At 49.7% G+C, this 14,275-nt stretch overlaps 1 protein-coding gene across 1 annotated transcript; it reads right to left on the bottom strand.

The window, feature by feature from the left end:
- Positions 1-5,751: 5,751 nt before the first annotated feature.
- Positions 5,752-14,070, bottom strand: HNRNPA3 (heterogeneous nuclear ribonucleoprotein A3). Its single transcript, XM_010150700.1, has 12 exons — positions 14,005-14,070; positions 13,625-13,648; positions 9,863-9,985; positions 9,619-9,765; positions 9,330-9,540; positions 9,027-9,116; positions 8,858-8,950; positions 8,657-8,737; positions 7,770-7,916; positions 6,829-6,954; positions 6,668-6,739; positions 5,752-6,581 (listed from the first exon to the last, which is right to left on the bottom strand). The coding sequence occupies exons 1-11, from the start codon at positions 14,068-14,070 to the stop codon at positions 6,687-6,689; spliced, it is 1,161 nt and encodes a 386-aa protein (XP_010149002.1). The 3' UTR covers positions 5,752-6,581; positions 6,668-6,686.
- Positions 14,071-14,275: the final 205 nt, after the last annotated feature.

Raw genomic sequence — 14,275 nt, 5'->3', positions numbered from 1 at the left:
GGGAGGAAGCTGGTTGATTTGCCCTGGCTGGGGCAGCCGAGCAGCAGCTGGACTAAAGGATCATCAGGGAGGGGGATTTTCCCTCCTGCTGCTGTTCAAAGGGCCTGTACCGCCTTTGCCAGCAGCACTGCCCAGGGAGGAAAAGGCTCCCAAGGATGCCAAGCCTGGGTGCACGTGGGAACGCAAGACACTGCTGCCGTTGAAAGCAAGGGGATCCAATCCGTACGTAAGGATGGCGATTCTGGAGCGCAAGCGTTGAGGAGGAAGCACAGTGAGCTACAGCCCAGCGTCCGCCCCGGTACGCAGCGGCTCTGATGCACAGGTAGGGCTGATGGCAAAGCACAGAGAACCCAGAGGAAGAGCTCCAGGGTTCCCCTGGCTATGCACTCCGCCATCGGATGCCTCCGACTAACGCTGTAAAGCAAACACCGCGATTACAAACCGGCTACAAACCAGCAGCCTCGGTAAACCCCTGCCCTCCGCTTCAGCGTGTTCCTCTCGTGCAAAAGCTGAGGGCAGACGGCAGCCTTACAGCCGCTGCACGGGCCGTTGCACTCATACCGCCATCTAAAACCTAACGCAGGGAGACTTAACGCCAGCACCCAGGCAAAAAAAGCAACAGCAAAGATGCTGCAGTTCATGGAGAAGCCTTGTCCGAACTCCACCGGGGAAAGTTTCCATCTGCAGGACCTCAGACCACAACGCGCAGGTTAAAGCGGCATCTCCCACACCACCAATGCAGCCAGCGCTGCGCTCCCGCTGAACCCCCAACCCCGTCCAGGGTAAACGTACTCTGCCATGCTGGAGTGTCTGGTATGTGCAAAAACACCAGGTCGCAAACCGCACCTTTCATTTTACCGCGACCGAGGTACGGAGCACATCCCCAAACCCGAGCGCGCCCAGCACCACCGCCACATCCAAAGCGCCCCAGCGCCGAGCTAGCAGGCTGACGCGCCTCCACCCAGGCACCATCGTTTCTTGGCCAGGACATTCCGGCCCAGAGCCGCTAACAGTGGCGCCGGGGAGCGTGGCCGGACCAAGGCTTTCTGGTGTTCACAGTCCCCAGTTGGAAAGGCGATCCTGGAACTCGGAGCATGCCGCAGGAAACTGAGAGCACTCTGCGTTCCTCGCAGCACTGGAAAAAGGTGACGGCAACGCGTTTTGGAGTGAGTCATTTGACAACGTACGCTTTATTCTGATACAAAATAGAGGTATTTTAACACATTTCAATCCATTATGGACTATACCAAACGTTTCCATTTCCATGCTGTTCTCCAACTTGTTCGACCACAAGTTCTGAGACCGCAGCACAGCACCACCATTGCTCCTGACGTCTTTGCCAGTTACTTTAGCATATTACTCTGTTTCCAATCTTGCGACATTATCTTCTACATGAAGGCCATTTTTCTTCTACGGAGATACTTGGATTACTTTAGTTCAGGAAAAAGCTAATCTTAGAGAGAGATGTCAACCTGTAGCACCCACAGCAGAAAAAGAATCAGCCATCAGAGATCGGAATTGTAGCGACACTTGAGATCTTTCACACGGATTGAGAAACAGAGACCACGGACAGGCGACCAGCGCAGCACAGGCAGCATGCCGACCCGCTCGCGTCTTAAACACAGGACCCAGAGAGCAAGTCAGCGCATCATCACGCGTCAGTGCCTGAAAGGCCGGGAGCGTTCCCCTTCCTGCCTTCAGTCTTAGGAAGAGATCAACATCAGGATGCTGTTTCATTTCAGACACTTACCACATCTGCATCAAGCTGGGGGGAACACACACTCACTGCCTGGAACCACCACGTGCTCTTACGTTAACACAGGGGTTTGGGAACCAAACTCCTGCAGAGCTGCAGCTGAGGGGCCGGGGCTGCGTGAGCGTTCCATCTCCACCCACAGCTACTGCTTTCAGCAGCAGCCACTCACTACAGGAAAACCCACCCGGGGAACAGCATTCTTAACTCTTGGAAGTGCCTCGTGGGCAAAGGTGCATGTGACCCAGAACCCCGTCGGGAGGCGTTTGTCTTTGACAAGGTTCATTTCAGAACAAACAGGCACAAATAGCTGAGACCCATGGACCTGGTCGAACAGGAGCGCAGCAGTTCGGGCATGAAAATCACGCTAGCAGCAGGGAGTATCTAGGTCTGTGCACGGGGCAGGACTCCTCCAGAGCAGAGAGTAGGTGTGCAGGCACATAAACCCTCTTGTGCCAGGGAAAGGTAGAGATCTGCTCTGTGCACAGGCCTAGGAACAGGATGCCAGCTAGAAAGAGGTTCTGCTACAACTGACTTAAAACATTTTCAGGATTCTACTGTTCAAAAACGGTAATCCACCCTTCCCCTGGACCAAAGCACTTGCCCTCGACTGGGTAACGAGACACACAGACTCCGCCCCATCGCTACGTGCAGCTGCCGGGGCAGCTCACGAGGTGACTGCGGGGCAGAGGGCAAGCGGAGGCAGGAGAGCTCGCTCAGCAGCGAGCCACCGGCCTGCTGCTCCGTGGGGAGATGGCGACCTTGCTGTGGCAGCTCTGCCTTTTGGCCGAACTCTGGCTAACCAGCTACTTCTGTCAGCATTTCTAAACCCCTCTTCGGTCACAGTGAGGTTTCCATTAAGTAGCTCCTGATCCTGTGAAAATCTCAGCACTGCCACTGTGAGTTACTTCCGAGTTAACTTTTGTTTGTTGCCTTCAAGAGCTTGCCTTCTGGATGTTCACAGACAGCAGGTACCACCTCTGAACACCCGAATCTGCCTGTGAACATGCCACAGCCCAGGTGAACTGAAATCCACAGGTTCCATTTGACTGTTTTCTGAGCAAGGGAAGCACAGCTGACACCGGAACAGAAACTGACTCCAGGACAGCAACGCACAGGAGGAGAAACACGTTCCAAGAGTTAAGAACCTGTGCACGAAGCAGATGCCAGGACACATTATTCTCTTGCCATTCACCCCTACGCACACAGCTCTGCTCTCAGCTGGGTACCAGGCGGCAGCATCAGCCCCACTGAACCGCCGTGCCCGAAAGCGCGAGGCCTGAACGGGAGCCCCTGGACCTGCACAGACCAGGTAACACCCCAACCCACCGGGCAAGCGGGACCCCCTGCTCCCCCGGAGGGACCCCCCGCTCTGGCCAGTGCGAAGCCCCGTTACAGAGCTGCTGCAGGAGCTGCCCCTTGCGCTACAGGAACTGACGAACCGCTCCAGCCTCTTCGCTTCTGGGTAAGGCACCTCTTCCCATCACAAGGCAGCAAACCGTTTCTCACCACCCTGACCCCCACCCAGGAAGGGGAGCACGCATTTCCGTCCCACCGACCGTTTCCATCCCACTGACCCAGCACACCCTGCCATTTGGGACCAGCCAGGAACACAGACTGGACCAGCAACTATGCCAGCAAGCAACCCTCATCCAGAAGAGGAACGCGGGGCAACGTATGCTGGAATACTTGCTCCTCAACGCCAGAGGCCTTCCTTGACATTAAAGCCTGGCCAAGGAAAGCCCGGAAGGAAAGAAGGGTTAGACAAGTGTTTCACTATGCGCTACGAATCTTACCCCGTCAGAAACCTTCAACTGAAGAGGATGTGCAAGACATTCCCCATTTTGTCAAGCAGCAGCTTCTCATTCAACCTGAAAATTAAAGAAATTACTCTTACCTCGTTTAAAAACCTCCCGCTACTCTTTAGAATTCGTGAAAAATTTTAAAGGCAAACCTTACCTATGCTCATTGCCCTTCCTTTCAGGTCTAAATGCTAGACCTAGTGACTTTGAGTCAACTCAAGTAGCTATCACTCAAGGAGGTTCCAAAAGGTGAAGAACTCTTGCTAGGCTTTCTTCGCCATGTCAGCTGCGATAAGCAGATTTAACTAGCCTCTGGACAGCTGCTCACTATCAGTATGCCTTCACTTCTCTGGAAGTTGAAGCTGTCGCTCGCTCCTGCTGCCTTGTCATTCTGCAATTAGGCTGACTTCTCCACTCAATAGGGCTGCTGAAGTCCTGTCTTAAGAGTCTCCTTAGCAAAGTAGGGGTCAGAGGAGTACGTCCTAGGATCTTAAAAGCTGGTCAATCACTGTCCTCACGGCTTACGCTTCTCCACGTCACAGACAGCAGCTAAGCTACCCCGCCCACCTACAAAGCGGTCACTTACATCCAGCTCTTAAGAGGTTGCGTACAGATCTTGTTCATAAAGTTTATTACGACACTAGTTTCAAAGTTAACATTGTTGTCACAGTACAGCTACCAGAGGCCCTGTTAAAAAGAACACTGTCAATACATTCTAAAAAAAAAATTTAGAAACACCAGATCAGTGGTCAGAAGGGACATCAACCCCATCCTCCAGTTGCCCCTGCAACCGGATGCAGGCCCGGGGTGCAAGTCTACACATCTTCTAAGCGTAGTGAGGTACAAAGCAAGTCGCAGTTAGGTGGCTCGCTCCCTAGTGAGTTGTGGGTTTCCAACGTTTTCAAACTCCACGTGGGTTGTTTATAAAATGCCTTTATTGACATACAGCTCCCCCCTCCCCCTCCCCCCGCCAGCCCAAATGAATATGTACAACAACAGAAGCGTTCACTAAATCACCAGTTCTTGCTTTAACTTTAGGTAAAACTCCACAGAAAGGAACGAGCAGACTTTGCAATGCAGCTTGGAGGCTACCATCACGACACCGGCTCCTCGGTTAGTGCACTGCGGTCTAAATACACTCCAATGACATTGTTGAGATAACAGTGTTTAATTTTTTTTTTTTTTTCAAACAACACACTCATTTTTCTACTACTTCTTAAAATTATAATTCATTATTAATACGACTGATTACGCCTCGAGCCATTTCACACACCTTTGCGGAGTCATTCCTACACTGGAATCGCATTTACCTGATACTGCACATTGACCCAGAAGTGAAACGGGCGTGAGCAATTCCAGCACCACACTGCCAAGTGTCTGAGCATTTCTTCTACTGCCTGCGCCCCTACTCCTCTGAGTCTGACTCGACAGAAAGCACTGTCCTGGCAACGGTCGAGAGAATCAGTCAGGTGAGAAAGGACAGACTGCAGCGCCTTACTGCGGAGGTCAGCTGTGAGAACGAGGTACAGTTTCCAGCTGCACGTGCTGGTAAGATTTGCTACCCCAGTGTATCCAATCAGACCATTATCACTCTACCCTTCTACCTGGGGAACCCAAGACCGCACCGTTCTACGCCCCGGGGAGCGTCCTAGTGGGTCAAGCACCGCTAGGCCGTGTTGTGGTTTCTCTTCCAGCTCTCAGCTGAGCGCAGACGCTGCCAAGGGACAAGGGCCAAGAACTACACTACTTGGGAGCCCAGGGTGAGCGGGCTCTTGGAACGCGTTACCTGGGGCTGTCAGGGATCACACCTGCGCTACCCCTGGCTCCCAGTCAGAGGAACGTGGCCAGAAAATTGTCTGGGGTGCACGCGACATAGAGCCAGTAAGTTATTGAGGGACGAGCCTACCGCTCTCACTACGCCACCTCCTTTAACTGAAACGGTGCGGTGCGATGCGAGGGAGAGGGAAACGGGGAGATGGGAAGGGGATGAAAATTCCAAGCCACCCTCCCCAAAGTAGCGTTTTATTGAAACAGTCATTGTATATCCCAAGGAAACAGGCACTTGATTCCCCCCACCTTAACTTCTTGGGAATTACAATAAATATAAAGGTAAAAAGCGAGTTTTTCTCTCCACCCAAGACTTAAGCAACTGCAGTTATCCCTTGGACATCTCAAATGAGACGGGAGACAGCTTTAATGTGTCTAAAGTTGGTCTTGTTAAAATATTTATCATGCCTTATTTTCTTGAAGCGCTAGGACTAATACAGAACTACAAATTAAAAAAAATGCACAAACCGAAAAGTAATTGGAAGTTTCCATTAAGGTAAAGCTTAGTTCTATAATTCACAAACACTAATTGGAGTAACTCAATCCTGTTATACATCTCAACACTGTAACGCAACGGGTGTTTTCCCTCTGCACGCCTACGGAACTCGTGTCAGCGACAGGTACATACACACACTGAGACTAGACCCCTTAAGACTGCAAATCAATAGGTGTTTCTATCGTTAACTTTAAATTAATACAAAAGAGTAATTGAGAAATGCATTAATCCTCTCCATTAACTAACAAGGAAACACCCTGAACTACATTTTATTTCTGTTATAGAGTTCTCTGTACTAAATGTGGAAAAACTGAACTACACAAATATTGAAAAGTTAAAAATTCCTTAATTTGTTTATTCCTGGTACCACTACCACAATTTACAGGGCAATATACCTGATGTAATGGGAAAATAAAAAGAAAAAAGAAAGACAAAGCTACAACAGAGAAAGACCTCAGGAATGTACATCTAATCGACACTACATTGCATGAATCAATAGCTGCACTTTTTGCAAACTGTGGCTACGACAGTCCTGAACAAGAAGGGTTTCCTGTTTAAGCTGCGGTAACTTTTCTGACTATGGATCATCGTTCCTTCTGTGGCAGATTTTACAGTTCCTCTAATGCATTTGGGACGACTGTCTCAAAGTAACCTGCAGCTTTCCTGACAACTCCTCGCTCTCTCTCCTGCTAAGAACTGTAGCCTGTTGAATACAGGATAAGAAAATTATTACTCTCAGTGAACAGTTGCACATCATTAAGCATCATTATAAATATGCATGACACCTACCCTTTTCCTGGTAGCATTTTTAGAATCTTCTACCACCATAGCCCCCACTTCCACTTCCAGATCCATAACCACCTACAAAAGACAGGGAGTATGGTCAAATACAAGAATAACTGCAAGCTTGAACCCCCAAAAAAGTAAGTTCTCCACACAACTGTATTTACCACCATAGGGACTGCCCGAACTTCTGCCACCAAAGCTGCCACCACCTTTCATGGGACCATAGTTGGACTGCTGCTGTCCACTGTAATTGCCAAAGTCATTGTAGTTTCCACTCCCACCATAATTACCTGAAACAAACACACGTTTATAAACCCGTTTTTGCCCAGCGCTCTGGACACAAAGCTTGCCACGTAACGATACCCAACGCAAACAGGAACCGCAACTGTGGCGAGCGGCTCGGAAGAGAGCCACAAGCATTCTGCATGCCACCCCTGTGCACAGCGGCCAAACGGACCCCGAGCATTCTGCAGGAACTGGCGTTTTGGTGAGGATGGGGAACATCACATGAGGTCAAAAAACTGACACACGTTTGAGTAGGCAACTGGAGTTAAGAAAACAGGCCAAATTTAAGGCTTCCAAACTCCAAGAAGCACGTTTCGCTGTCACTCTTCCACTGCCCAACGCTCTGCATGTAAGGCAGCAACGAGAACTACGCACAACCCGTGTGACGGCGCACGGCACATGCACACCGGCGGCATAATGAAGGACATGGGACGTTGTGCACCATAACTCCCCAAACGCGGGGCAGGCAGTTAAAAAGCTGAAGTCCTCACAAAGGAGAAGATCATCTACATGATGTGAACTGGTATCAGACCCTGACGGCATACTTCAAAGGGACAAAGCTTCACACTCCTCCTACTCTGCTCCCCCCCATGGATTTGTAGCTCTGCTTTTTGAAAAAGAAGTTCCAGGCAAAAGAATGTTGCACACTGCACCAAAGCTGGTCCAGGTGGAACAGAACTCTCCTCCTGTAACACAGAGTTCTGCACTAAGACCTCACCGCATGTACAGCTCCTTTCATGCTGGATCCTACCTGGGGGCATTGTACAACTCAGACCGAACTAAAAACAAAAGAGATGTCTAATTAAAGCTGGTATCTTACCACCACCAAAATTTCCTCCTTCATTGTAACCATCATATCCTCCTCCTCCACCTCCATATCCACCACCGGGGTTTCCATATCCTGGTCCTCCACCACCACCATAACCTCCTCTGCTGCCATAGCCAGGACCACCTCCATAGTTGCCACCTTTGAACAGAAGAGCCAAACTGAACACACCATTGCTCAGAAAAGGTCTGTTTAAAAAAAGCCACCAAAGCCACACAGGAAGAACATCCCACAGTGTTTTCCCTGTACTATGGTTATTGCAGTTCCACAGTTGATCTAAACTGTTCAATGCAAACAGAACCCCCGTCAGTTCCCGTGCACCCCTGAAGCGTGACACAGGTTCGTTCTGGCTGGCAGGGGACACGCCGACACGCTGCCACCACCACGCCTTACACGGCGAGTGCCTCTTACACAGATGGCTTTGTCAGCACGGCCTATCACCCCCACTGCTCCCACAGCTTGGGAGATGGCTCGGCGGGCAAAGCCCTCCGAAGAACCCGGCTGTGCTGTTCGTATCCAGACATAGGGCTGTACCCGCACGTCTGTCAAAGCTACTGGACGTTCTTTTTCTCTCATAAGAGCTCAACATCACTAGAGGCACCTGCTCATAGTATCGAGACAGCAGTAACTACATGCCACTTCCCCCACTCCCCACACCACACTCCCTCCCACAGCCATTTGGTGATTTCCATAGTCCTCTTCTGATGCATCTTGGATACTCATCCAAACTCCACCATGGAAAAGACACTACTACCCACAAAACCCCCCACTTCACAGCTCTACGATGCAGAAACTGTCACTGCCAAAGCAGATGGGTTTCTAAGGTGAAGGCAAGACTCACAGTTGACTGTAAGAGTGGGGGGAGTGAGCAGTACACTTACCATCACCAAATCCATTGTATCCGTCACCACCCCCAAAGCTTCCTCTGCTCCCACCACCGCCACCACCACCCCCATAGCCTCCTAGAACACAAAACAGATGAGAATGTTTTCTTCAACACACGTGTTAGGTGTTTAAGCCAACTGACACAGGAAATCAGAAAAACAGAAGTCCCGTTCTCTGTAAACATTCCAGTCATTTACCTCTTCCACCAAAGTTTCCTCCTCGGCCAAAGTTCCCTCCACCACCGCCGAAGTTTCCACGGCCCATGAAGTTGCCTGAGCCACCCCCACGACCTACGAAATATTTCACTTAAATTGTATTTATGGAAGACTAGTTACAGAGAATAACCACGCCCAACCCCAAACTTACCTCTCTGAGAGCTAGCAGTCTGCATCTCCTGTTTGGAGAGCGCCTTTTTCACCTCGCAGTTATGTCCGTTTATGGTGTGGTATTTCTGAACTAGAGGGAAGTGCAAAGGGAGAGTTAAAGAACCAAACCACTGGAAGCGACACGCTGTAGAAGGCTCACAGGAAGCTGCCATGAGGGGTGACCACCCTTTCAAAGGGAACATTACACCCACCCCGTTTCTTGCAAAGGTCAAGCAGTTGGTTATGGCGACATCCCGCACGCTGCTGTTCCAAAACCTACACTTCTGACTGAAGAGCTACATACCAACAATTTTATCAACTGTATCATGATCATCAAAAGTTACAAAAGCGAAGCCTCTCTTCTTTCCGCTTTGCCTGTCTTCCATGACTTCTATGGTTTCAATCTTGCCATATTTTTCAAAGTACTCCCTTAAATTATATTCTTCTGTATCTTCTTTAATTCCCCCAACAAATATTTTCTTTACTGTGAGATGAGCCCCGGGCTTTACAGAATCCTGCAATGCCAAAAATGACATTCAGTGTCTCAAACCAGGTAAAGACCAGGAAATAGGGTTAACTGAAACACCACCGACCTCCCTTGAAACTGCTCTCTTTGGTTCAACCACGCGTCCATCAACCTTATGCGGTCGAGCACTCATGGCAGCATCCACCTCCTCCACGCAGGAGTAAGTCACAAAGCCAAAGCCTCTGGAACGTTTTGTCTGGGGGTCTCTCATCACCTGCAGGGGAAAAAAAGATGGGGGTATTCCGCATTTCTGTCCAAGATTAAGGACCTCTACCCCTCCAAAAGCACCAACTAGTATTTCGAGACTTTACCACACAGTCCGTGAGCGTGCCCCATTTTTCAAAGTGCTCTCTCAAGCTATCGTCTGTTGTCTCAAAGCTCAGACCTCCAATGAACAGCTTTCTCAACTGCTCTGGCTCCTTTGGCTCATGGCCCTACAAAATCAAAAACCAAAACCGGATTTTGAATACAAACCAGAGTTAAAGCTTCACAGAATGACTAACAATTACCTGTGCCCATTATAACTACAAATAGGTGGAATACATGTACATAAAAGCAATGACTTCTAATGGGCTTAGACAGCAGCACAGTAAACACTCAATGAGGTGTGATTTTAATTAAAACACTAACTAACTAACAACGTAAGAGTGCTCAAATGCAAACAACGGTAACGAGATCTCAAGACGCCAAGTAACCACCCGGTCGCTCCCCACCCCGCCGGAAGCGCGTTCCTTTTATGCCTATCTGACGCTGGAGCTGCACACTGCTCTGTGGGGACACGCAGCGAAGCGCTGCTAGGCACAGGGAACTCCTAAGGCTTCACGAACCCTACGCATGAGGAACTACAAACATTCTAAGAACAGCGTACCAAAAAAACGGTTACTGTCCAAACTGAGTGTCCAGGCTTTTGGCTGCCCGTTGTGGAAGGTTATTTCAGGAAGAAATTTATCAATTCTTAATGCCGTCTGAGTACAAAGTTTACAGTTTATAACCTTGTGAGCAGAGTGCTCTCAAGCCAGAAAGTGGTGGCTTGCACACACGTGGCTTTCAGCGTTGGGGGAAATACCCCCGAAATGTGAATCAACAGGGACTTACATCCTACAGACAAGAAGTCAGTCTTGAGTAACAAATCGCTGACCAGCAGTGAGTACACCTACTGGGGTAAAACTGGTCCCGTAACAAGCATCAAGTAACAAGCTGAAGCTTACGTGACGCTCTTGACAATGTCCCCTACCTAAGACCAGCCCTACTTTGCGGCGTGCTGCTTTTCAGCACTGTTCCTGCGCTCTTCAGCGCGGCCTGTGTTTTCAGTTAGGCAGGGAACACCCCCATACATCTGACAGGAGTTCACTGAAAAATTATTTTACAGCTTCCTCTCATCCCCAAGACAGAGAAGTCTCATTAAAAGCAAAGAGATCAAAACTTTATTTAGCACACTGGTACTCTGGAGCGTGTAAAAGACTCCACAACAAGGTGCACGTGACTTCAGTGCTGCAGCACGCGTGCCAGACAGGCTTCACTGGCTTTTCTGCAGTGGGTTAACCCAGGCTCGATGCAGCATCAGCCTCGCAGCTGAACCACACAAAACCAGCCAGACTCCTGCATGTAGGAGTCTGCTTTAACCTCTGCCACAGCTTAAATAAAGCGGGGGGTGGTGCTAGGGCTGCTGAGAAAAGCATACGCCCCTCGAGTGCAACACCACCACCCTAAGGAGCAGTGAATATTTGGAGGCAACACATGGAAACAGAGGATTTCTGAATTATACACTGCTTTAGAAAACCACTGGGTTATAAGGTTCAGGTCGTACTGCAGGAAACAATGCCTAAGATTATGAAAAGCTGGCTGGGAAGCAGATCCCTCTCTTACACCTACTAAACTCATCAAGAAAGAGCCCCAGCAGGTCTTGGTAACAACCTTCTATTAAAGGCATTAACTTTGTTACTGCAGGAACATTATATAAGTGACTGACAGTCAGTGGGCCCGGGACTACAAAGTGATGCTTCTGTTCCATGGTCTTCCAAGTGCTCTGGACTACAGAAGTGTAATTAAAAATCTTCTAACTAGTTCTGAACTTGCAGGGTAACACACCTACTGTATAAGGAAACTGCTCCAGGTTAAGGGAAATACTGCTTTCTGTTGTGAATTGCCTCTCTTCTTTTAAAATCTACTGACACTACTTAATTTTTAGCTGGGTTACGTTAAAGCTGGGAACATGAAGTGTTTCAAACTCTCCTACTCATGTCAGAGGAAATCTGTTACGTGAAACTACAGAGTTTACACTCCTCCAAACCCAAAAACCTATGTAAGGAAGAACTGGGCAGATGTTTTACAGCTCTGAGACCCCTTAAGGCTACAGGATATTCGGTTAGCAACTCAAGATGGCTTTTACCTTAGAAAAATGACCACAGAATTCTACAGGTCAGTCTTGAAAGGAAAAGCAAAGTCCTTTCCGGCTTATTTTTATTACGCACACATGAACTGCCATTCTCACGCGGCAGGAAAAGCACCTGCTGTTACAGCTTCTCTCTTCCATCCGCGAGAAACTGTTCTTGGGACATACCCATGTGACAAGAGCTCTCCGCAGAGATAAAAGGCAACGTCTTCTTAGGGAATTAGTTGGGGGTTTTCTGGCATTTCGTTCTCACTGGGGTAAGCATCTCTAGGGTTTTCAGAGCGCTGTTCTCTATGGCACAGAATGTCGTTTCTCACTCCTGCTGCTGGAAGCTGGTTGTAACAGCAGCCTCCCCCGGGCAGGGAGCCCTGCGCAGCACATCTTTCCCTTCCCCCCTTGCCTGACTGCCGCGCTGCTCTCTCCCGCTCAGCCGACGCTGCCGGCCAGCACGCCATTTTGCAGCACTGCTTCGGGGGGGGGGCGGGGGTAGCAGTACGATCGCCCGGCCTGCCCGCAGCAAGCCTCATTCCTCCCCCTCAGGCAGTTTAAGGGGTTTCCCAAACATATTAACGGGCTCAGAGGAGGCGTGAAGCTTTCTTTCCAGCCCTGACTAGCGATTCCCCTCCTCAAGCCAAAGCCCTATGCAGCACCGACCGCCTCCATTTTGTGAGGAATCGCATCTCCTCCACCCTCAATATGGCGGCCGAGGGGCGGGGCCACGGGCGCAGCACACCCAAGGGCGAACCACTGCTTCCTGCCTCCTGCCTGAAACCCCGCGCACTCAGCACGGTCTGACCCCGACTCTTTCACGAGGGAAGACAAACAGCAACGAGCACCCCCGAGATTCCTGCCACAATCCTCATCTTTGGGCTGAAGGTGCTGCAGACAGGCACCGCCTTTGTTCTGGGTGTGCTACACACTCCACCTGCGAATGGCAAGGGGTTTGAGAAGCAAGCCTTTTGGAGATGCAGCACTTCTCCCCAGAGGCACTGTTCTGAGGCGGAGCCCCCCGTGTATCGTACCCCCACAAACACCTGCACCGCACCTAGGCCTGCCTGCGGCCAGCCCGGCAAGGCGGGCCTGCTCTGCCCCAGAAACCAGCGGGCTTACACACATCTGGGACCTCCACCTCGCTTCCTGACACATCTCTCTACAAATCTCACAGCACTGAAGCGCCTTCCCCGGCAGCTGCTGTTGTGAACTGCAGGAGCGGATGTTGTAGGCCCCAGCGACCCCAGTTACATTCTATCCCAAGTCCCAGAGCAGTCAGACAGTTGCAACATGCCTTCCAGAAGGACTTACACACCAGGCTTCAGCACAAACTAACCATCAGCTACCATATGCATGCAACTCCCGCAGGGCTTGCTCTTAACTCTCAGTACGGGCCCTCCCACACTGCAGTCCTGCATCACTCCAGAAAAACCCAGTTTGAACGGGCCAGGATGGCCAGGCACCCTGGGAAATTCACGTCAGCAAACAAATCCCAGTAACAACCAGTAGGCATTTCAGGTACGAGCCACACAAGCATATTTCATACCCTCCTTGCTCAGTGCAAAATTGAGTTTACTTTCTGAAGGGGATCAAGACTTTTTATTCCCCCCTCCCACTTCCACACCCTGCCCCAAAGTAACTAGCTCCCCTCCTCCCAGAACAGCCCCAACATCTTCTCTATACTACGCACCTTATTCAGTCTACGGTATTTCTGCTAGAAGCAAAAGAAAACAGTTATTTTTACTTAGTACAGCCTCGCTTTCATTTGCAGTGACTATCAGGCAACCATTTTTATAAAAAACAAACAAAAAAGAAAAATTATTAAAAATCCTGTTTTCATTCCCACTAAAAACAGGAGTTTGAAGAACCAGAAAAGCACAATTTCCCCGCTATGCTTAACACCCCACCCCCTAGACCACCAAGCAATATACTGCAATTTATAGTTACTCCACTAACACGGGGATAAGGCAGGAAAAACAGCTATGAATTAATACATCAGACAGAAATATCTTTTTTAATCTTTTCCCCTTAAGGCTACTTTTTTAAATAGTAAAAAAGCAATCCTCTCACCTGTGAGGATCGCCTTCCTTTCCTCTTGTAGTCTTCCACGTCCCTCTCTTCCTTGAGAGCAGCCATTTTGGAAGGGAATCCTAACTCAGCCTGTCCTTTAGATCTAGGAAACCTAGAAAACAGGTTGGGCAAGTCAGCACTTACCCCCATCCTCGTGAGGCAGGGCCCTCTCTGGCTGCAGGGCACAGGGGTGGCATACAGGAGGAAACAGAGGGGTGAGGGTAGGAAAAAGCCAAGTATTTAAAGGGTAGAGTAAAAATCCTGAGCCCAT

Source organism: Eurypyga helias, unplaced genomic scaffold, assembly GCF_000690775.1.
Source record: "Eurypyga helias isolate BGI_N326 unplaced genomic scaffold, ASM69077v1 scaffold29054, whole genome shotgun sequence".
Lineage (NCBI taxonomy): Eukaryota > Metazoa > Chordata > Aves > Eurypygiformes > Eurypygidae > Eurypyga > Eurypyga helias.
This window is presented reverse-complemented; position numbering and strand designations above follow the sequence as displayed.

Excerpts from the sequence above, each read along its gene's own strand:
- HNRNPA3 (XM_010150700.1), bottom strand. The coding sequence starts at position 14,070 with ATGGCTGCTCTCAAGGAAGAGAGGGACGTGGAAGACTACAAGAGGAAA. Across the intron at positions 9,986-13,624 it reads AATACCGTAGACTGAATAAG|GGCCATGAGCCAAAGGAGCC; the intron begins GTGCGTAGTATA and ends TTGATTTTGTAG. Across the intron at positions 8,738-8,857 it reads AGGAAACTTTGGTGGAAGAG|GAGGCTATGGGGGTGGTGGT; the intron begins GTAAATGACTGG and ends TTTGTGTTCTAG.